Source organism: Anomaloglossus baeobatrachus, chromosome 1 (assembly GCF_048569485.1).
Source record: "Anomaloglossus baeobatrachus isolate aAnoBae1 chromosome 1, aAnoBae1.hap1, whole genome shotgun sequence".
Classification (NCBI taxonomy): domain Eukaryota; kingdom Metazoa; phylum Chordata; class Amphibia; order Anura; family Aromobatidae; genus Anomaloglossus; species Anomaloglossus baeobatrachus.
The window spans coordinates 724162831-724184646 of NC_134353.1; the positions used below are offsets into that span (position 1 = coordinate 724162831).

The following is a 21816-nucleotide window of genomic DNA, read 5'->3' on the forward strand; positions in this document are numbered from 1 at the left end:
TCTTTACCACCAAAGCTTTCCACATAATTTGAGAAGCGCTCTCATAGAGCATGAGCATGCAGGTGTTCGCACTGTTACTCTGGTCTTACTTTACATAATTGGCATATTTGCAGGTTGGTTTAGAAGTATAGTCATGATATAAAATTCCGGAAATGCAAGGAGTTAAGAGCTGTAAAATATACAATAAAACCAATATAGCGAAAGTGCCACAGATGTGCTTTTTACAGATCACACTTCTGGTAATGGAGCCGACACATAATGAACATGGTAATAACAGTATATCTTGTAATAATTAGAGTGATAAATCATTGCTGCGACATGTTTACTAGGTGCCTTGCTAAGCCCATAACTAACATAAATACCTTCAAAAGACTTAATAAAGATTCGATTAATGATATCATTTATTTTGTTCTTTTCCGGAGGCAGGCTCACTTTACTTAGCACAATTACACATCTAAGTCTGTCAAACAATGCCTTTATTATAGCTTCCTGGCAGGGTTATATTTGGGGATTGACAAGAAGACGCTGAAAGCATGTCGAGTTTGCATTGATTGGTATCATCAATAAAAATGAAAGGGTAAAACCATTAAAAACTAGTATCTCCATTCTATTTCCAGATAATGAAGACTTCCTAGATATCATCTAATTGCCATTAATTATTGTATGTACCATGGCAACACTAATCCACAGTATTAAGTAAGACTCCTCCCTTCTTAGTTAAGATGAATTGGATTCATTGATTAATTGGAACTCGGTGGACATTGATTAGAGTTTTGGAATTTTTACCATTGTTAAAACTTAGATATGATTTTTTTTCCCAATTCCATTTTTCTATAGAATGAGGTGTGCTGTGCAGTAGTAGGGAATCTACTAGCAAGTGGGGGTGAGTAGTATCCGCTATGTAAGAGTGTGAAAAGAGAAAAAGCCTCTTGAAGACCCCATGATGTTGATATGCATTACATTGCTGCATTTTTTGTTGATGTTTAATGAATTGTGTAAAGTGCGATTAACGCCCCTCCATACACTTGGGTAGGGGAAGTGAAAGTGTAAATGCAAGACACAGAAACGTTAAGTCAGCCAGCACTGCATAAGGGGCGAGTTTTGGGGTGTAGGAAGCAAGTTACTTCCTTGTTGGAGTGAGACAGTAATTAGTAGTGAAAAGAGTGCAGACAGTCACCGGGAGTATGGCGGACTGGACCGCATCCTTGGTGTGAGTGTAAGGAAAGGATGTTCTGAGGTAACATTCCCTGTATCTGTACTGTATAAAGTGGCAGTCTGGATCTTAATATCGAGGGAAGTGGAACAGACAGCTCAACATCAATGGTACAGATGGGTGTCCAAGGAATTATAGCTGTGTGTTGTGGCTAACCCTGAAATAACAAAGGCAAAGTGGGGCTGAGGAAGCAATGTATAAGCCGGACCTGTGAGTCTCAGTGAAGAAACACTGGACTTAACAGGTCATGGCCTGAAACATTGTTACTAATAAGTGATGTGTTGACACATGTGACCATTTTCCTGTGCCTTAGGGCAAAACGGAAGATGTGAACAACATGCTTTGTACCTGCTACCTTTTGCATATAAGTGTAAATGTATAAAGTTCACTTTATTTTTATAAAATGGATTGGATCCTTCCTCGCTATTGCATTACATCTGGTATTCCTTTGTCTTCTATGGGTATACAGTCTGAGGGGGAAACATCTGAAGAAAATACCATCACACAGAGGAACCCATCCAACTCGTTGGGGTTGTGAGAGAACATCTTGGACTGTGTAACCCATACACCTATACAGCCTGTGGACTCACAGGAATACAAATTTGGCTACATTGCCAAAAATAATAAACTACTTTCTTAATTGCAATCAGTGTAGCTTGCCCCAGGTGGAAGAGATCAGCCCAAAAGCATAAAAGTACCGCCATCACAGAGAGGCAGTGCAAAGATTTCCACCACACAGAGGAATGGAAAGGGTTATTCCAGAATAAATACTGCATCTGTATGCTGATGCCTAACTGTGAAGAGAGGCGCCATGCTATAGATGTGAAGAGATTGGTTCCTGAGTGGGATGGACTAATGTTCAGTAACTGTGAGAGAAGGCTCTACAAGATGCCAGACAAGCTAAAACTGTGCATTCCTGCTTACAGGTTAATATGAGAGGGACTTAAATGGGATTTCCCTTGAATAAAATTAATTTTAATCAATAGATCTTGGAATAATAATGTGCACAATTGAATGTGTTTAAAAAAATGTTCTTGTGCTGAGATAATCTTATATATGTGTCCCTGCTGTGTACTGTGTAATGACCGTGTCTGACTGTACAGGGACATGGTCTGATCATGCCACAGCTCCTGGGCCGGGGAAGAAGTAATAAAATATATAGACTTTACACAGGGGTGGGATTCAAATTTTTAACAACAGGTTTTCTGTAAACCACACCCATTCTGTAACCACACCCATTTTGTTAGCCACACCCATTTTCACACACTTTCCTCAACCACAAAATACAAGTAATTTAAAGTAAAATCCCCTTCCCTTCCTATACCTTCACTCTCCTGTCCAGTACCAGTTGTTCCCGTCACTGTCAGCCATATTGTATTAAATGATTTTTCTACAGTTTTTAAAAATTATTACTAAAGGAGCCCTGCTTCCCCATACAGATCTCATCCCATGTGGTTTCTTTCCTCTGCAAATCCCATCTCATTATGGCCTCTTTCCCTTGCAGATCTCATCCCATTATGGCCTCTTTCCCCTGCAGATCCCATCTCATTATGGCCTCTTTCCCCTGCAGACCCTATCCCATTATGGTCTCTTACCCTTGCAGATCTCATCCCATTATGGCCTCTTTCCCCAGCAGATCTCATCCCATGTGCTCCTTTTCCCCTGCAGATCCTGTCCCATATGGCTCCTTTTCCCATATAGCTCCCATCCTATGTGGCCCCTCTCCCCATATAGCTCCCATCTTATGTGGCCCCTCTCCCCATATAGCTCCCATCTTATGTGGCCCCTCTCCCCATATAGATCCCATCTTATGTGGCCTCTCCCCATATAGCTCCCATCTTATGTGGCCCCTCTCCCCATATAGCTCCCATCTTATGTGGTCTCTCTCCATATAGCTCCCATATTATGTGGCCTCTCCCCATATAGCTTCCATCTTATGTGGCCTCTCCCCATATAGCCACATATATCTCCCATCTTATATGGCCTCCTCTCCCCATATAGCTGCCATCTTATATGACCTCCTCTCCCCATATAGCCATATATAGCTGCCATCGTATATGGCCTCCTCTCCCCATATAGCCACATATAGCTCCCATCTTATGTGGCCCTTCTCCCCATATAGCCACATATAGCTGCCATCTTATATGGCCTCCTCTCCCCATATAGCCACATATAGCTGCCATCTTATATGGCCTCTTCTCCCCATATAGCCACATATAGCTCCCATCTTATATGGCCTCCTCTCCCCATATAGCCACATATAGCTCCCATCTTATATGGCCTCTTCTCCCCATATAGCCACATATAGTTCTCATCTTATATGGCCTCCTCTCCCCATATAGCCACATATAGCTGCCATCTTAATGCGGCTCCTCTCCCTGCTCCCCTGCATCTTCGACCCACGGAGCGCTTACCTGCTCCAGGCACCGGCAGCTTCTCCTCTGTCTTCCGTCCTCCTCCGTGGCTTGTCTCTGAACACTGATGCTGACAGACGATAGGAGGAGGAGCTACCTCCTCACACTGCCGTGACCTCTGCAGCGTCAGCGCGTCGCTGCACGCCGGGTCAGGGAGCAGACAGGCTCCACTGTACCCGAGAGTGCGGCACGGAAGTACAGGGATTCATTTATGTTAGAGTCTTAAAGACACTAACACAAATGAATACAGGGAACCGGATCGCCGCATCTGTTTCTTGCCGGTTCGGACAGAACCGGCTGAATCCCACCCCTGACTTTACAGTACAGGATCGCAAATGATTATTTCTTTGAGGTAAAACATCTTTTATAAACAGGCACAGAAATGCTTTACCTCACAGACACAATCAGCTGTGATCCCATGCTGTGCTATCTGTATACTTTTCTTTGTGTCCTCCCCTGTCCAGGAGATGTGGTATGATCAGACCATGTCCCTGTACGGTCAGACACGACCATTACACAGTACACAGCAGGGGCAAATATATAAGATTTTCTTACCACAGGAATTTTTTTTTAAACATATCCAATTATGGAAATTATTATTATTCCAAGATCTATTGATTAAAATCAACTTTAAAATGAACTTTGTTTGTGAGAAAATCAGTATAGAGAGTGTTGTGGTGCATTGTGCCAAATTAAATAAAAATCCGCTGAAAAGATTGCCAGCAAGCTGTGTAACGTGTCACGAATGACAGCCCATTGTTGATACCTTCATTTGTGCCAAGCATTTGCCACCTAGAAGATTGCTGGAACAATTAAGCGTGTTGCCTTTTGAAAGGATATAACCACTAAGATGTTACCTCTGTGAGTAAAGCTGTTAATGCCTGTCTCCTGTGTATACCTGCATTCCTATATCTCCGAATGGGGTATCAATTTATAACCAAAAAGCACTATATGTCATATATTTTAGAGGAACATCCAAAACCAAAAACTATCAACCCCTTACAAGTACGCCTCAATAAGCCTAGTGGGTATCTGTAAAAAGTATGTGAATAATTACTGTTTTCATTTGTTTGGACTTGACTGGATCTCATTGGAGGATTAATGCTGAACTGCTAAATTGCACTAAAAGAAAATACTGAAATGGGGATGAGCACCCTAATAAGTCTTCAAGTGACAATTGGGAGTCGCCTGTCTACTGTTTTATAAAATAATATTTGTTCTTCTTTGCTATTTTGAAATGTTCAATACTAACATTTTTCGGTCAGATCAAAACTGTGCAGCAATCAACAGATAGCCTTGACTTGAATGTTGTATGTAGAATACAATCACACAATAAAACCCTCTTATTACAGCGTTTGCTGCATGACTTACATCTCGAGCAACCTAAGGATAAGGATTATTCAATTGGAAAAAATATTCATGTTGATTTCTTATTCCTCCTTGTAATGAGTTCTAAATTTAGTCAGTGAGGAGTGAATGAATACATTATTGGCTTTCTCTGGAGTATGGGGATTACATTAAGAATCATCATAAATCATAAACAGTTCCTCCAACAACAAAAAATCTGGAATTTCTATAACCAGCGTAGAAGTGTAGATGTTGGATTAGACGAAACTGAAACTTCAAGCCTGAACCTCGCCCAACATAAACAGAGGGTTATTTCACAGCCCTTCCCAAAATCGTATTAAATCCTTAATGAGAAATTCCAGCGTTTTAACCCCTGCATATAATCAAGATAAGGTCACTTACTATAGGTTTCAACAGTGATCTTCTAAGCTGTGTGTAACTCTTCAGTGAAACTTCAACATCCATCGTTCCAATAAGGACTGACCAATAAATGCCATTATATGACTTCATTTCTTACTTTATGATTAATTAATTACTTACCAGGATGTGTGTGAGCTGGATTGTAATAAGAGGTGATCCAGATAGGTTTGGACACAGGTATGGAGGTGGCTCCACCTTCAACGAGATGAGGTAACTGGCAGCCGAAATCATATGATCCTTGAACTGATTTGCCCCTGAGATTCTTAAAGAAAGAAAATCTGTTACTTTAGGTCCTTGAAAGAGATCACATTGTAAAGCTCCATGAACAGAGCCTTATGTCAGAGCATGGAGCTATACAATCTTCATTTTGTGCTATACCGGATCTGATTGAGTATGTGTGTGAATGTACATACAGTATTCGATGGGACATGCTGCACAGCCGCTAGATGTGCCTTCATATGAAATTACAGAAGAAGAGTGGCTGAAGTGGTAAGAATATCATTTTATACAAAAAAATTACATCTATACAAAATCTATACAAATTTGATACATATTGTAATGCATCAGCATTTCTTTATGCACTTAAAATAATAAAAGTGCCCCTTATTATCCACATTTTAACATTGTTACGGTTTGGGTTCTGTTGTGCCTCCAACTGGTCCATTCCCATCAATGACTCCCACATTGGGGTCGGTCAACTACGCAGTGCCACCTGGCCGTCACTTGAGGCATCAGGTGGCTAGAGTTTTGTACCATCCTGAGCCTAAGTGCTCATGCAATCATACTGAGCATGTGCGTGATGTCATCAATGACAAGGCGGCAACTGATTGGTCACCAGTGACAACAGCAATGTTGCAGCCGCCGATTGGTCATCCTGAATCAGCAATGACGTGACAGCCTATGTATGGCTGCAGCCGACACCATTACCAGAAGGCAGCTATAAAAGGTCTGTAGCTCCACCCATCAGGGCACGAGCGTCACATTCTGTATGCTGACAGCTAAGGCATCTGACCTGGCTGTGAGAGTGTGTGGGTTCCTGCGCCATTTACCTGCAGTGCTTGTGGCAGGCATTTATATAGAAAAGGACAGTAACTACTTCAGTGTTAGGCGATGGTGCCGGGTATTCGTATTCGTGCACACCTGTACTTTGGTACCGTGATGGTCAACCATTGTCCTACCAGTTTTCGGGTCTACAGTATCGCTAGCCGGTTACCCTCCCAGCCTGAAGTGTCCCGTACACACGTGACTGGTGGTCTGCAGTGCTTGTGGCAGACGTGTGTGTATGTGTGTGTGTACCAGTCGCTGTGTACCAGGCGACGCCAACTGGGTGGTTCACTAAGTCTGATGTGCCCCTATGTACGTGATTGATACCTGTATACCTGCTCATGGTCAGTCGTGCCCCGTATGCACGTGACCAGTTCCATGTTTATGTCCCTGGTGTCCCAGTGAGGTTAACTGGGTCACCTGTTGGTCTGACGTGTCTATACACACGTGACCAGCACACGTGTACCTGTGAAGTCAACAGGGACAAGCTACTCATTGGGGTGTGCCCTTAAACATCCCCTTCATTCACATTTGGTGTTTTCTTTAGTTGCTGTAGCCGTCCTCCAGTCCTATAGCGGCCTTGTCATCTGCCCAGCGGACTTCGAGCAGCGATTGGTTTCATATTATTTTATATCCAATTGTCCCCTCCGTAACAAACATATTCATGCATTAATTTGATCTACCCTCTAAAACCCAATTCATACAGAAAGCATGGGTGATAGTGATAGTGTACAGGGAAGTCTGCAGTGCTATACGTGCCATAACAATACCAGAATCTTAATGGACCCCCATTTAAAGTCAATGACATCTGCTAAGATTTCACAGTTTGCTTTAGGCTCCCTTCACATGTCTGTTTAAAACAATGCTTCATTTTGGCTGTCCGTGTGTGTTTATCATCTGCTGTACGTGTGTGCGTGTGTGTCATCCATTTGCTATCTGTGTGCACAAGTCTCCCTGTCGTCTTCCTGTTTTTTAGAGACTAGTGACAGCTTTAGGACTGGAGCCTCTCATCTCCATCTGGAACTCCACAATTAAATTTTGTTTCATTTCTCTTGGTGCTTAAACAGTTAATGTCAGTTTTGTTGGTAGCAAGTTCCCGGCAGTGCATTTCAGCTGCAGCTGCTCTGTAGCCACGCCCTTTGTGTTTAAGTAGTAAGGTTTCCCAGCAATCTTTGCTGATTATACAAAGCCATTTGTATTCTGACCACCTTTGTGGAAAGAGCTGCTGTGGATTCATCCTGAAGTCGTATCTTCTCCATTTTGGTTGGTATTCCTCTGTTTGTATCACCTACCCTCATGTTGTATTAGTTCAGCGGTGGGTCTAGTGAGCCTTACCTTCTCACTTACTAGCCAGGGCTCACTGCAGGGTCTCTCAGGGCGTTAACGTCTTGCTCAGCAACAGGTGAGGAACCTGTATAGGGTCTGGCAGGAAGTGCAAGGTAGAGTGGCAGGTAAGGGCAGGAGGTGTCCCATCTACCCTATCACTAGTGCCAGGGCCAACCGTTCTTATTGTATTCCCTGTGTCCTCCTTGTTTGTGGTGTTGTGGTGGTGTGTTTTTGCTTTGCGTGAGACACGCACGTGCCATGCTGATAGTGTGACAACTTGTGTATCATCTGTGTGAGATTCGTGTGACACATACCAGAAAAAAATGCATGACACTGAAATTAATGTTTGTTTATGTGTTAAAGATATGCAAACATAGATGATAGATAGATTTTACAGCTATTAACCAAATAAATAATAAAAAAATAAAAATAATGATGTGGGGTCCCCCCAATTTTTGATAACCAGCAGACACCTGGGGGCTGGTATTATCAAACTGGAAAGTCCCATGGTTATCGGGCTCTTCCCAAAAAAATACCAGCTCACAGAAGTGGCGCATCACATTAGAAGCACCAAATCTGTCACTTAGTCTTGGGTCTTTCTGACTGCCCTGATGCAATGTCATCTGTGTGCTTTTATTGACCCTTTTTATCTGTGCTGATGGTAGAAAAAACAACATACCTCTGTGTGGATCACAGGGATAAATGAAGGTGTGATGATCAACTTAGGGGCCCTTTGCACACTACGACATCGCAAGCCGATGCTGCGATGCTGTGCGCGATAGTCCCCGCCCCCGTCGCAGCTGCGATATCATGGTGATAGCTGGCGTAGCAAACATTATCGCTATGCCAGCTTCACATGCACTCACCTGCTCTGCGACGTCGCTCTGGCCGGCGACCCGCCTCCTTATTAAGGAGGCGCACATGCGATGTCGTAGTGTGCAAAGTGCCCCATAGATTCTAATGAGTATGTGTGTGAATATGTCTCCAATACATGTGAAAATGGACACCAAACCTACTGAAACAGGAACCCGCGAAGGAGGCCTTAAACAGATCCAGTATAGCTGTTGTTACTGTGTTTTGAATTGAAGCAACATCAGCATAACTTGAGCTTTAAATTTTGCAGGATATATAACCCCTAACATAAGTCTAAAGGCCCTTACAGATTACAGTCACATGACCATTTTCTCAACATCTGATAAAAAAGTAGGAGGAGCTCTTTTCTGCTCTCCCTTTTCCCCACCCACCACAAGTTACTGATCTTTGATTGATAGGTCAGTCTACTATCAGAAAAAAGGGCCCTGTCAAAGACTGGGTGGGGAAAAGTGAGGGAGCCGTGCATTCCCCACTACACTTACAATTAGAACTTCAAGGATGGGTTGCTCAAAAATGCCCCAACTAAATACTAGCAGTGAGGAAAAAGCATTAAATAGGCATAACAATCATGTCCTTACTTAGGGGTTGAATATCCTGCTGTCTCAATGAGAGAACCTGTCACTTCCTGAAAAACTGACTTGAATACCATGTAAAATAACCTGAGCTCCCCTAATTCGGTCACTTTTTTACGTTTTTCACTGCGCCATTCCATTGCACAGATATTAACATTTGATTCTTCACAATCACACTATGTGAAATCTCTGTTTGCAGACGAGCTAGGTGTTCTTCCCTGACTTCATTGGGCGCATTCACCTCTCTCTCCCAGATGCGGCCAATCACAGCTTGGCAGCTGATCCAGCAATTGAGATCTAAGATGTTATGATTGGGTTGAAAGTGCACAGAACCAGTGAAGACCATGAAGAAATGGCCAGTTGGTCTGAAAACAGAGATTTCACAAATAGTGCTCCGGAAGAATCAAATATATATACCGTTACTTTGCAATGAATGGAATAATGCAGCACAAAGCACAAAAAAAACTGCAAAATCTGAAATTTTTACAAGGTATTTATCTGAATTTCTTGGAGCTAGATACCACCTCTTTGCAGTAATGGGTGGGAAAAGATAAAATGTTTAAAGTAATCCTGTCAGATGGTTCCAAACCACAGGCAGGAAGAAGCCGGTGTGGACCCGCACCTGTGACTAGTCCTAGTGGTCTCCTGGTTTGGTTCCTGGCCATTTCTTCCACCCGTGGTTTGTGCAGCATGAATCACCTGACAACATTCTTCAATTAACAAATAAACAATGTAAAACAACTACGTAACAACAATGGAAAATAAAATGGTAACATGCAAATCTATACATTTCCAATCACACTGCACAGAGAGGTGGTGAAACATCACATTGCAGGGCCTGGCTTTGAAGTAGACAGGACACAATTTCTTTTTTTTCTACTCCATGAAAGCATATAAACCTGCAAAGTGAAAACTTATAAAAATTCATTTGAACGCATTAGTTAAATCCCGTAGTCATGACAACAAGCGTTGCTCCAAGATCTGCATTGACAACAGGCTTAAATCATAGCATGCTCAAGGTTATAGTCACCAAATGTATAGACAGACATTTACTGAAGTGTATGCCTACATTCGTCATGTTTTAGCTGTAAAATATCTATAGGCTTTTTTCAAAAACACCTTAATTACAAGGAGTAATTGACAACACTTTTTAATAAACTTGGGTTTGTGGATTCACAACTTATGCCTCTAAACATTTTGGCATGCATTTAAGGAGTTAAGTCTTAAACACATATTACAGCCTTATATATGCCTATGAGGCGGTAATTTGGGGTCGAGACCCACAGTTAGGTTAGCTTCATATATGAGTGTATAAAAATAGGTCCGATTTTCATCTCAAAAATATTTTTTTCTCGGTTGTCATCCGTGTGCAGTCTGTTTTTTTACAGTAGCAGCTGTTAATAATTTACTGGTCCACTTATAGTTTCTTTTGAAACGGAATTACAATGTATCCGTAAAAATTGGATGGCCATACTGTGACATCCGATTTTTTTTTTTCACACACCCATAGACTGAGTCTCATCCGATTCTGAAGGGAAATTGAAAATGCTGACATTTGTTTCACAAACAGATTTGGTCAGTGAAAAAAATTGGTAATTTGCACTGCCCCATTGAATAACATTGGTCCCGAGTGCTGCTGTAACGCCCCGGCAGCGGTCGAACCGCTCGGATCCAGTTGTCACTGCTCGTGGCTCGAGGGTCTCCAGACCCGGGGGCTAAGGGTCACACCCGAATGAAGAAAGGGGGTATTTACAGGGGAGATATAGTTTGTGACGCCACCCGTGGTGTGCGGTAATAGGGGGTACCGCCGCTGCCAATGGGGAGTACCCGGGGTGATGGAGTGGGGCAGCCAGATGACGTTACCCTCCACAGGTAGGGGAAGACCCCGGGACTATGGATGGTGGTATTGGGTGCAGGGGGAGCACAGGCTTGCTGGTTGCAGGGGTTATTCTGGTACTCACTCAGCAATGAAGCAGATGCTGACAACAGGGTAAACCAAGTCTCTGGATGCCGCTGCCCTCTAGGGGGAGCTCGTCCGGGTCTCGTCCCCTGCAGCACTACCTTGTGGTCCGTGACCTACCTTCTTCACAGTAGTTTGTCCTTTGTGGCCCGTCAGCTTGGAGTGTTCCGGGCCCCGCTCCCCACTATGGCAAAGTAGAAGAGCTTGCTCTCAGGGGCTCGCGCTTGGGATTTCAGTGGGCTACTTGTTTGGAAAGCCCTATCCCTCTCATTGCGCTAGTGCCCCCGATCTCTGAGCTTTATGGGAACAGTCCATAGAGGCCCTGTCCTCTGCAGGGTAATTGCCGGCTTGCCTGAAGCTTCTCCCCGACCTAGGGTCCGTGTACCCAGTTGTGCCTTCGGTCCTAGGCCAGTGATTAGGCACAGGCTACTGACCGTACTCCAAGACAGGTCCCAGGCACCTAGCCTCAATCCCCTGCGACCAGGGGTCCGACTCCTCTAGGTCCAGACCACCCTCTGGAACCTAGTCTTCTTCTCCCCTGGTAGCTACAACTCCCAGCTTCCTCAGAGCTCCTCACAGCTCGAGGGCTACCACTCAACTGACTTGACACCTCCCACCTTCCTGCCTGACCCCTAGGTGGGCGGCCCTATTCCAGCTTAAGCAGCACACTGGTGTGCCTGAAAGGGTGTGGTGCAAGGTGTATCTAGGATTTGTGAATGCTGGTGGAGGCAGTACTGCAGGTTATGTTCCCAGAACCATGGGGGTTTGAGCCCTGCATGGGGAGAGAAAGATTGTGCAGGACCCTGTGATGACCTGACTAGTCCAGGTTGTCACACTGTCCGAAAATACAGTTGTGTGAATAAGCTTTTAGTCTGGGCATTGTGGATTGCATACGGATCATGAAACTGGTAAAAGTCCAGGGTCAGACGAGCGCATGAAAAATCATCCTCTCATTCAGAAAAATGGGATGATTTTCATCTATATTATCTGTGTCATCCATTTGTCCGTGTTTTACACCTGTGTGACATCCACATGGCTTCCGATTTTATACATCAATGTATTTATCATGATCCCATACAATTATCCAGATTAATATTGAAAATGCATCAATATAATCAGGTGCAATCCAGATGATTCGTATGGGACTCCCATTTTTTTCATGAACCTGTAAGGGGTGGGCAGACCCCTTACAAAGAGGGCGCAGTTTTCCCCCCTGAAAGCTGTTAATGTTGATGTTATTAATAAAAATGTTTATACTGTTTTAGTGGGTTTCCCCTAGTGGCCGGGTGGGACGGCTGTCCCCATAGAAGCAGTGCAGGAGAGAGGTGGAGCCGGCAGCTTGGGGGAGGGAGAGAGTGTGTTGTAGAAAAAAGGTTTTGAGTCTGGAGGCAGTCGAGTCCGGGACAGGAGAGAAGGAGCAGTGGGGGCAGGGTGTGGGAGCTAGGTGAACAGCGTACGGAGAGAAGAGAAAGAGAAAGTGTCCTCTATGGTAAAGCAGGTTTGAGTGGGTCGACTCTGCGGTAGCCGGAGTGGGAGCCTAGGTGAAGTAGAGTAGCCGGGCACATCCCCACGAGAGGAGACGACAAAAAGAGGTTTTCCTCCCCATCAGGAGTTGTGAACCGAAGCTAACAGATTACTGCCATTGTTGTGAAGATGCGTGCAATAAACATGCCTTCTGATTCAACTGATCTTCGTCTGCAAAGTCTGTATACGTCTGATAGCGTTCTCTGTATCACCACACTCTGCCCCATCAAACAATCTCCTGTCCCAATAGTGACGGCGGGGCCGGGGGTTAGCCTGGCATACAAAGGGGCCACAACTACAACCCCCGAGGCACCCCCGGCACCCCGTTACATGTGGCGTAGTCGGCAGGATCCGGATTATTGGCGAAGGGTCCCGATTCCATGGTGGGAAGAACAAGTGGTGCCTAAGGCGTTGGACCGGGCACAAGATGGCGCTAAGATGGCCGCCGTCTTCACGAGTACAGCGAGCGCGCGAAGAATTGGCGCCAAAAGAAAAACCCTGAGCTGGCCGGTGAAGAAAAAGAAGTGCGGAGTGCGCCGCTTAAAGAGGGGAGGTGCTGGCCCCAGGATGTTGTTGAAGACATGTGAAGAGGCCGGCGTTACAGGAAAGAAGAAGGGCCGCCTATGCTGGGCCGATTTGATGTGCGAGACTGGGGGTGGGGCGTATACAAGAGCGGGAAAAGAAGGCCCGCCTCCACCTTCCCCAGCTTCTCCACCGTCCCCGGCGCCATTACAGGAAGGCCTGCAAGAGACACCAACTCAGAGACTGACTCCGAGCGAGATGGAGACCCCGAGAAAACAGCATGCTGCAGTGGGCGCGCTGGTAGCAACCAGCCTGGGGAGAGGACGCCCGAAGCAGACTGCGGCCGCGGAAGGACTTACCCTTAACCTACCGGCTGTGCCAGGAGGACCGGAGCGGCCCACAAAAGTAACGTGGGTCACTTCCTGGGATGCCGCGACCGGTGAGACCTCGACTGAAGTCCGGGCCACCTACAAGGCGCAGCTACGGCCGGGAAATGAAACCCTGGGAGCACCTCTAGAGAGTCCGGAGGTGGTTAAACCAGACAAGGTGGGTCCCCCAGCCCCCACAGAAGTTCCGACTCCGGGAGGGCAACATACCTCGGAGTTAGAAGAAGACGAGTGGGAATTCTTTTGGGAGCCGGTAAAGCCGATGCCCCTGACTCGGCGACCGTCCCCTCCACCTGAAACCGATCCAGTGCAAGAGAGGTTACTAGCCGAGACCGTGGCCCGTGAGATGATGGCCGGTCCCCTCAGCGAGGAGTTTGATCGGCAATGTACCGTTGGCACCGTGGTCAAATTTAACCAGGCCGAAGGCTACAGGTTCCTTGAGGACGAAGAGACCGGGGACCATTTTTTCTACAACCGGGTTAACCTGGACACTGAGGGCTTACCACAACGCCTTCATACCCTGAACCCGGGAGAAAAGGTGAAGTTCCGGAGAGAAGTGGGATGCCGGGGCCTCTTTGCCGTGGGAGTGACCCGGATGCCCACCGAACAAGAGGCCGCACAGTGGCAACAAGAGATTGAGTGGGAGGAGTGCCAATACCGGAGACGCACGCAACAGAGACCGGTGCTGGCTGAGACTTGCCAGCCGAGAAATACGCTGGCGGTAGCACCCGAAATGGTTACCGGACCGGCAGCCGAGATGGAGAAGGGGACACCGGCGGTGTTAGCGATCCACCAGAGTCTGGTAACACACCCGGTGGTCGTCGTTGGTAGTCCCCGGCCGTCGCGTTCAGCTACCCCATCACCCCCGTCGGGGGTTGAGGAGCCCAAACTGGAGACAGAGGGGGTAGAGCCCCCGATCAACTATGAACCGTTCCGGAGGCTGCACCGCTTGCCAGGCCAATCCCTGTCCGACTATGTGAGGGCCCAGCGGGCTGAAAGGCAGCGTGCATACTACCCCGAGTGAATCATAGTGACCGGAGGCGGTGGACATACTTGTGTTAAATACCGGAGTTATGGAGAAGAATCGGTGAAGAGTTAAAGTTGTAACCACGTTCAAGGTACCGAGCCCAGAGGGAGCCTGATGCTGAACTGTGCCAGGACTCCCCTCCGTGATGTTGACGGAGGCTTTATTGTTTGTGCTCCCTGCCTGCAAAGACCGGGAGTGCTGTGAGAGCCTCCGGGCAGAAGATCAGCCAAGACCGGGAGTGCTTGTTAACGGCCTCCGGGCAAATCTACTGCAAAGACCGGGAGCTCCCTTGGAGGGACTCCGGGTGCCGGACTTGTGCGCCCCTTGAGTGTGCCTTCATGTGAACATTTTAAGGTTTTTATAAAAGTGACTTTGCTGCTAAATTTGTGTTTTGCAGGTGCGGGCCTTGCCGGGAGGCTAAGGCAAAAATAGGGGAGAAATGTAAGGGGTGGGCAGACCCCTTACAAGGAGGCGCAGTTTTCCCCCCTGAAAGCTGTTAATGTAGATGTTATTAATAAAAATGTTTATACTGTTTTAGTGGGTTTCCCCTAGTGGCCGGGTGGGACGGCTGTCCCCATAGAAGCAGTGCAGGAGAGAGGTGGAGCCGGCAGCTTGGGGGAGGGAGAGAGTGTGTTGTAGAAAAAAGGTTTTGAGTCTGGAGGCAGTCGAGTCCGGGACAGGAGAGAAGGAGCAGTGGGGGCAGGGTGTGGGAGCTAGGTGAACAGCGTACGGAGAGAAGAGAAAGAGAAAGTGTCCTCTATGGTGAAGCAGGTTTGAGTGGGTCGACTCTGCGGTAGCCGGAGTGGGAGCCTTGGTGAAGTAGAGTAGCCGGGCACATCCCCACGAGAGGAGATGACAAAAAGAGGTTTTCCTCCCCATCAGGAGTTGTGAACCGAAGCTAACAGATTACTGCCATTGTTGTGAAGATGCGTGCAATAAACATGCCTTCTGATTCAACTGATCTTCGTCTGCAAAGTCTGTATACGTCTGATAGCGTTCTCTGTATCACGACACTCTGCCCCATCAAACAATCTCCTGTCCCAATAGTGACGGCGGGGCCGGGGGTTAGCCTGGCATACAAAGGGGCCACGACTAAAACCCCCGAGGCACCCCCGGCACCCCATTACAAACCCGTAGACTCTAATAGGCGAGTCTCAACTGGGATGCTGAAGAATAGTGCATGCTATCATTTTTTTTCACACGCACACTTGGTCCTTGTAAAAATCTTGTCATCTGACTGGCATTATTGTACTACATCGGTCAGTCTGCTGTCCAATGCCCACTGGGACAGCACATATCCATATTATACGCTCATCTGCATGAGCACTAAAGAAAAAGATAAGTAATTCATAAGAGGGAAAAGGCCTATTCACACACTGCAGAATTGGTCATAATTTGGTATCAGTATCAGAGCCAGCTTCTAGTCCAGGTTTAGGCTTCAAAATATTCATGCCAAATACTGCCCAAATCTACAAAGGAGGTTTCTAAATAAAAACATCTTTAGACATTGAGGCAGTTAAAGAGAATCTGTCAGCAGATTTTTGCTACCTCATCTGAGAGCATCATGATGTAGGCAAAGGGGCCCTGAATCCAGGGATGTATCACTTATATTACTGGGTACAGCTGTTCTGACACAATGTGCATTATTAGCTTTAGACATGTAGGAAATCTCAGTGAGCTGTCCTTCCCACACCAGACTCTCAATAAAGATTAAATTCAATAAAAAAATGGAGTTCATAATCCATAATCAAAAAAAGTATAAATGTATTTAATATGGAACGCATAATAAGAAGCTGTGAATACCATATATATGAAGGTTCAGGTGGAGTACAAGAACAGTGACTCACAATGATCCTAATACAGAATAAAGAGATGGTAACAGCAGGCACATATACCGTAGCATGTATAGTTAATACAGCATACGGTAGGTCATAATAGAATAATAAATGCCAGTGAAGAGCAAAAGGGTCTACTATTGTGCAAAGACACTGACTAGTACACAATAAATTCAATAATAACAAAACAGTATTGAACACCCCAAAAAGACCTGAACAAAAATAGCCTGCTTACCCATAGTACTACATGTAAAGGTCAAATGATCACCATCCCTGAGGCATATTTCACTTCCAGAACCTCTGGTGAGGTCATACCCATGTGACCATAAGGGGCGGGGCCTCAGCCAATAGAAAAATGTTGCTTCCTGATATAATCGTTGTTGGCTGAGGCCTCGCCCCTTCTGGGCACATGGGTATGACCTCACCACAGGTCCTGGAAGTGAAAAGCTAAATTGATTGCATAATACTTGTGCTAATTCTAACAGGGGGAGGGGATAACTATGAATTCCCCCCCCAGATATTATCTGATCCTCAGCTGCTGTCACTTAAGCAGCTGCTGATTTTATAAACTTTACTTTCTTGGATTTCAAAACTTAAACATCCGAGCTGACCACTACATGTATATATAGAATCAGCCTGATAGTGCCAGTATAGCATTGGCTTTAGGTTATATACAAAAATCCTGGTGATTGGTTCCCTTTGATATTTTGTTGCACAACCTTTTGAGGCAATCACTGAAATCAAATGATTCCCGTAACTGTCAATGAGACTTCTGCACATTTCAACAGGCATTTTGGCCCACTCCTCAAGAGCACATTGCTCCAGTTGTCTCATGTTTGAAGGTTGACTTTTCCAGATGGCATGTTTCATCTCTTTCCTGAAATGCTCAATAGGATTTAGGTCAGGGCTCGTAGAAAGCCACTTCAGAATAGTCCAATGTTTTCCTCTTAACCATTCTTGGGTGTTTTTAGCTGTGTGTTTTGGGTCATTATCCTGTTGCAAGACCCATGACCTGTGACTGAGACCAAGCTTTCTGACATTAGTCAGCACATTTCTCTCTAGAATCCCTTGATAGTTTTGAGATTTCATTGTACCCTGCATTGATTCAAGATACCCTGTTTTCGTTGCCGCAAAGCAGCCTCAGATAATAATAATAATAATAGAACTTCCTGCATGTTTCACAGTAAGGACAGTGGGTTTTTTTTTTATATGCTTCATTTTTTCGTGTGTGAATATAAAACTAATGCGACTTGCCAAAAAGTTCAATTTTTACCTCATCTGTCCATAGGAAGCTTTGTGGCTTATCAACATGTAGTTTGGCAAATTCCAGTCTGGCTTTTTTATGATTTTTTTTCAACAATGGTGTCCTCCTTTGTCGTCTCCCATGAAGTCCACTTTGGCTCAAACAACAACGGATGGTGCGATCTGACACTGATGTTCCTTGAGCTTGAAGTTCAGCTTTAATCTCTTTAGAAGTTTTTCTGGGCTCTTTTGTTACCATTCGTATTATCTGTCTATTTGATTTGTCATCAATGTTCCTCCTGTAGCCACATCCAGGGAGGTTGACTACGGTCCCATGGATCTTAGGAACATCAAGCTGCCTGGAGATGGTCTTATAACCTTTAACTTTAACATGTTTGTCTATAATTTTCTTTCTAATCTCCTGAGACAATTCTTTCCTTCGCTTTCTATGGTCCATGTTGAGTGTGATACACACCATGTCACCAAAAAGCACAGTGAGTATCTGTAGCCTTACATACAGGTCCATTGACTGATTACAATATTGTAGATACCTGTGATACTAATTAGTGGACACACCTTGATTTAACATGTCCCTTTTGTCACATTATTTTCAGGGGTACCATTATTTCTGTCCAGGCCTCTTTCATGAGTTTTATTTTTTTAAAATAATTCTGTGGAAGCATGGTTGATAAGCAATGTCTGAATTTCATTTGGTCATTTTCATAGATTTTTTATTTATTATTACTTTTGTCAGATTCTGTGATCATTGTGGGTTTTTCTTTCATTAAACAAGGGGTACCAACAATTTTGACCATGTTTGTACATTGACAGTAAGGTGTCAATCACAAGAGGGGACGTGCCGTACAGTAGTGCACTTGACATTGTAATCCAGCAGTGATAATCACTAAGTGATAAAGCCTTTAGTTTAAGTAAACAACATCACACAGCGTGATAAGAAAGGCATAGTTGATTTTTGTTTTTATTGTATTGTACCTACATCATGCTGTCCTCAGATTACATAGCAAAAACCTGCTGACACATTCCCTTTAATATGTTAAAACCTCAACTATTCAATTGCAAAATAAATAAATCCGTGAATGTGACATTCTGCAGATTTTTTCTGTTTTTGTGGTTCTCGACACACTTGCCCCTATGTGAACCCATTCTCTAAGAGCTGCTTCGCAGCAGGTGCTTCAATTATGAAGTATTAACCCAGAGCACTGCTTCCATTTGTAACGGCGCATGAATAAAATAGTTTAAAACTGGTGTTATCCCATCTCTAATACATTTTCTATGGCCGGGACTGGGATATTTCTGTATTTCCTTTGATAAGATGGATGATGAATTGCTTTTCATAGCTCAAAGCTGGATCATACAATGATTCCATTTTTGGTCTCTGGATCTGTCATATGCCCACTAAAGGCAGTAAAGCATGATCTCTCAGATCTGCAATCTCATCAGCAGGGAACCAAATGCAAACAAGCAAAGCTGCCGCTCTGTGATATATATTTGTCACTAAGCATGCATATAAACACACATCCACGAGGGAACATGAACGAGAATGTTGAACAGCCCTCAGAAAATGAAATAATGATAAGCAAGTAATTGAAGTGTCTGAAAAAAACAAATTATGGATTCCCCACGTTGTAAAGTTAGTGTTCCTGCATTGCAGAATGATATGAATAGGTTAGATCCTTTACATGGAGCAGAAATCTGGATTATATATTAAGAAGAGACTCCACAGAAGCCATCCATGTGAAATATAGTGCCAAACATCACTTTATAAACCAGTATAGGGCTGCAATCTATGACAACAAATGCCTAACTGCTTCAATGTCACGGCAGAAAAAAAAACACCCGTGTCTTGTGGGTATAAAAGTGTCAAAAAATGAGAATTTACAGAAGATGAGCAAATGCAGAAAAAGGATTTCCAATCTCACATTCCAGTATTCCAGAGAAGAGGAGGACCGGCATTGACGATGGTTCTATGTCTAACTATTGTTAGAATGTCATTTCATGTTACTCTTTTTTTTTGCGGTTACTCTGTCACTTATATTGGAAAGATACTGACAGTATATTACGGACACTGTGATTTTATTGTAAGTAGGGGATTTTATCATAAGCGCATTCTCATATGTTCTTTTAAACCTGTACAGGCAGAAACTGGACTGCTGGTAATAAAAAATAGTCTGAGTGTTCAATCCAAAATTGTGTCTTTAAGGCCTCGTTCAGACATCCATGAGACATGTACATGTTCTATCCTACATGTTTTATCCAGGTTTATATCGTATTCGTTATATGAGGCTGTTCACATGTCCATGAAAATCACCCAGACTTGTCAGCTAATATAATCTGTCACAGATGAAAATTACCCAAACAAGTGTATAAAGGCCCTGTCACACACAGAGATAAATCTGCGGCAGATCTGTGGTTGCAGTGAAATTGTGGACAATCAGTGCCAGGTTTGTGGCTGTGTACAAATGGAACAATATGTCCATGATTTCACTGCAACCACAGATCTGCCAAAGATTTATCTCTGTGTGTGACAGGGCCTTAAGTCTGTGAAGATCATGGACAGCAATCAGTGAGCAATCCATGTACTGTCCATAATTAAAGGGGTTTTCCAGGCTTGGGGGAAAAGTTTTCAGTCACTCTATGTGACTGTAGTGACTGCAGACTTTGAATCCTCACAGCGCGTAGTGCATAAGCTATCAGGATTCTACGGTGTTGGCGTCAGGAGAAGGCAAGGATGTGATCACAAGAATGCAATTTGCATACATGGAGTCACATGCCGAATTGATGTTTAATACAAGTGAATTGAGCAAGACCAAAAACATTTAATTAGAATGCGGCTAAATTTATGCAAATCACATACTTGAGGTCACATGACCACCCTCTCCTGACACCGTAGAATCCTGACAGCGCGAAGCACTGCACACTGTGAGGACTCACAAGTCTGCAGTCACATAGAGAAACTGCAGACTAGTACCCGAAAGCAAGGCCAAATACATCCAATTAGAATATGGCCAAAAGTATACAAATCACATACTTGAGGTCCTATGACCGCCCTGTTCCACCATCGTAGAACTCTGACAGTTTGCGCACTGCACACTGTGAGGATTGACAAGTCTGCAGTCACATATAGAGACTGCAGACTAGTACCCCAAAGGCTGACTACCCCTATAACACTGTAAGGTATGGAACAATTGCAATTTATTTATTTATTTGTTCATCAGTTAAAACAGACAGTTATGAAAATTGGATCCAAAACGTTGAATAATGGTCATATAAATGGTATAAATCTGATATATATAGAAAAAAGAAAATATACAACTACACCGATTCATACAAACTCTTATCAAGATGAGAATGACTGAATGTTTAATCTCCTGGACAATCTTTGAAGTTTAGGGACTAGTTTTTTGTTTGCTTGTTTTGAACCCTGATGACGCAAAGGATATCTGCATCCCATAATCCCATAATCCCATAATAGCCTCATTGTTTTTTCTATGGTATATTATACCTTGTCTTTCAATCAAGGCAACAATTATGACTAAAACTAAGTTTTCAATTCGTCCATACTAAAATGGCAAGAAAGTATACTACTCAAAAAAATAAAGGGAACACTAAAATACCATTGTGCTGTTTAAGTGTTCCCTTTATTTTTTTGAGCAGTGTATATTCATCTCTATATTTCTACAAATACAATGCACACAAAATAAGTTAAACAGATGGCAGATATTCCCGATATAGTCAACCTACGCTGCTCCTGCTTGTTATATAATTTCTGCTTGAAGGCAGATTTGTAGGAAAACATTGGGAAGGCATAATTACTTGATTATTACCCCCAATGGGTCCATAATGTCTCCCGCTAAATAATTCTTAGGTAAAAAAATAGGTGTCAAAAAGGTCAAATATGTGTCCTAGCTACTCACAAGAATAAAGGGGTTATCTGGTCTAAATCCACACGTCTGCAGTCTATGTGTCACTCTATGTGACTGCAGACATGTGAATCCCCAAAATGCACACACTGTGCGCTGTGAGGATTCGCTGGAGTCAGTTGAGAATGACGGTCACGTACCTGCAAATATGCAATACATTTGCACTGAGC

The 21816-nt window shown here is 44.2% G+C and overlaps 1 protein-coding gene across 2 annotated transcripts in view; it reads right to left on the reverse strand.

Moving 5' to 3' along the window:
• ADGRD1 (adhesion G protein-coupled receptor D1) overlaps window positions 1-21816 on the reverse strand; it is a 1069475-nt gene that overhangs the window by 804472 nt on the left and 243187 nt on the right. For both annotated transcript variants that reach the window (XM_075341810.1, XM_075341809.1), the window contains one exon: window positions 5515-5656. In XM_075341810.1, coding sequence (XP_075197925.1) covers window positions 5515-5656 — 142 coding nt within the window. The remainder of the gene's footprint in view (window positions 1-5514; window positions 5657-21816) is intronic.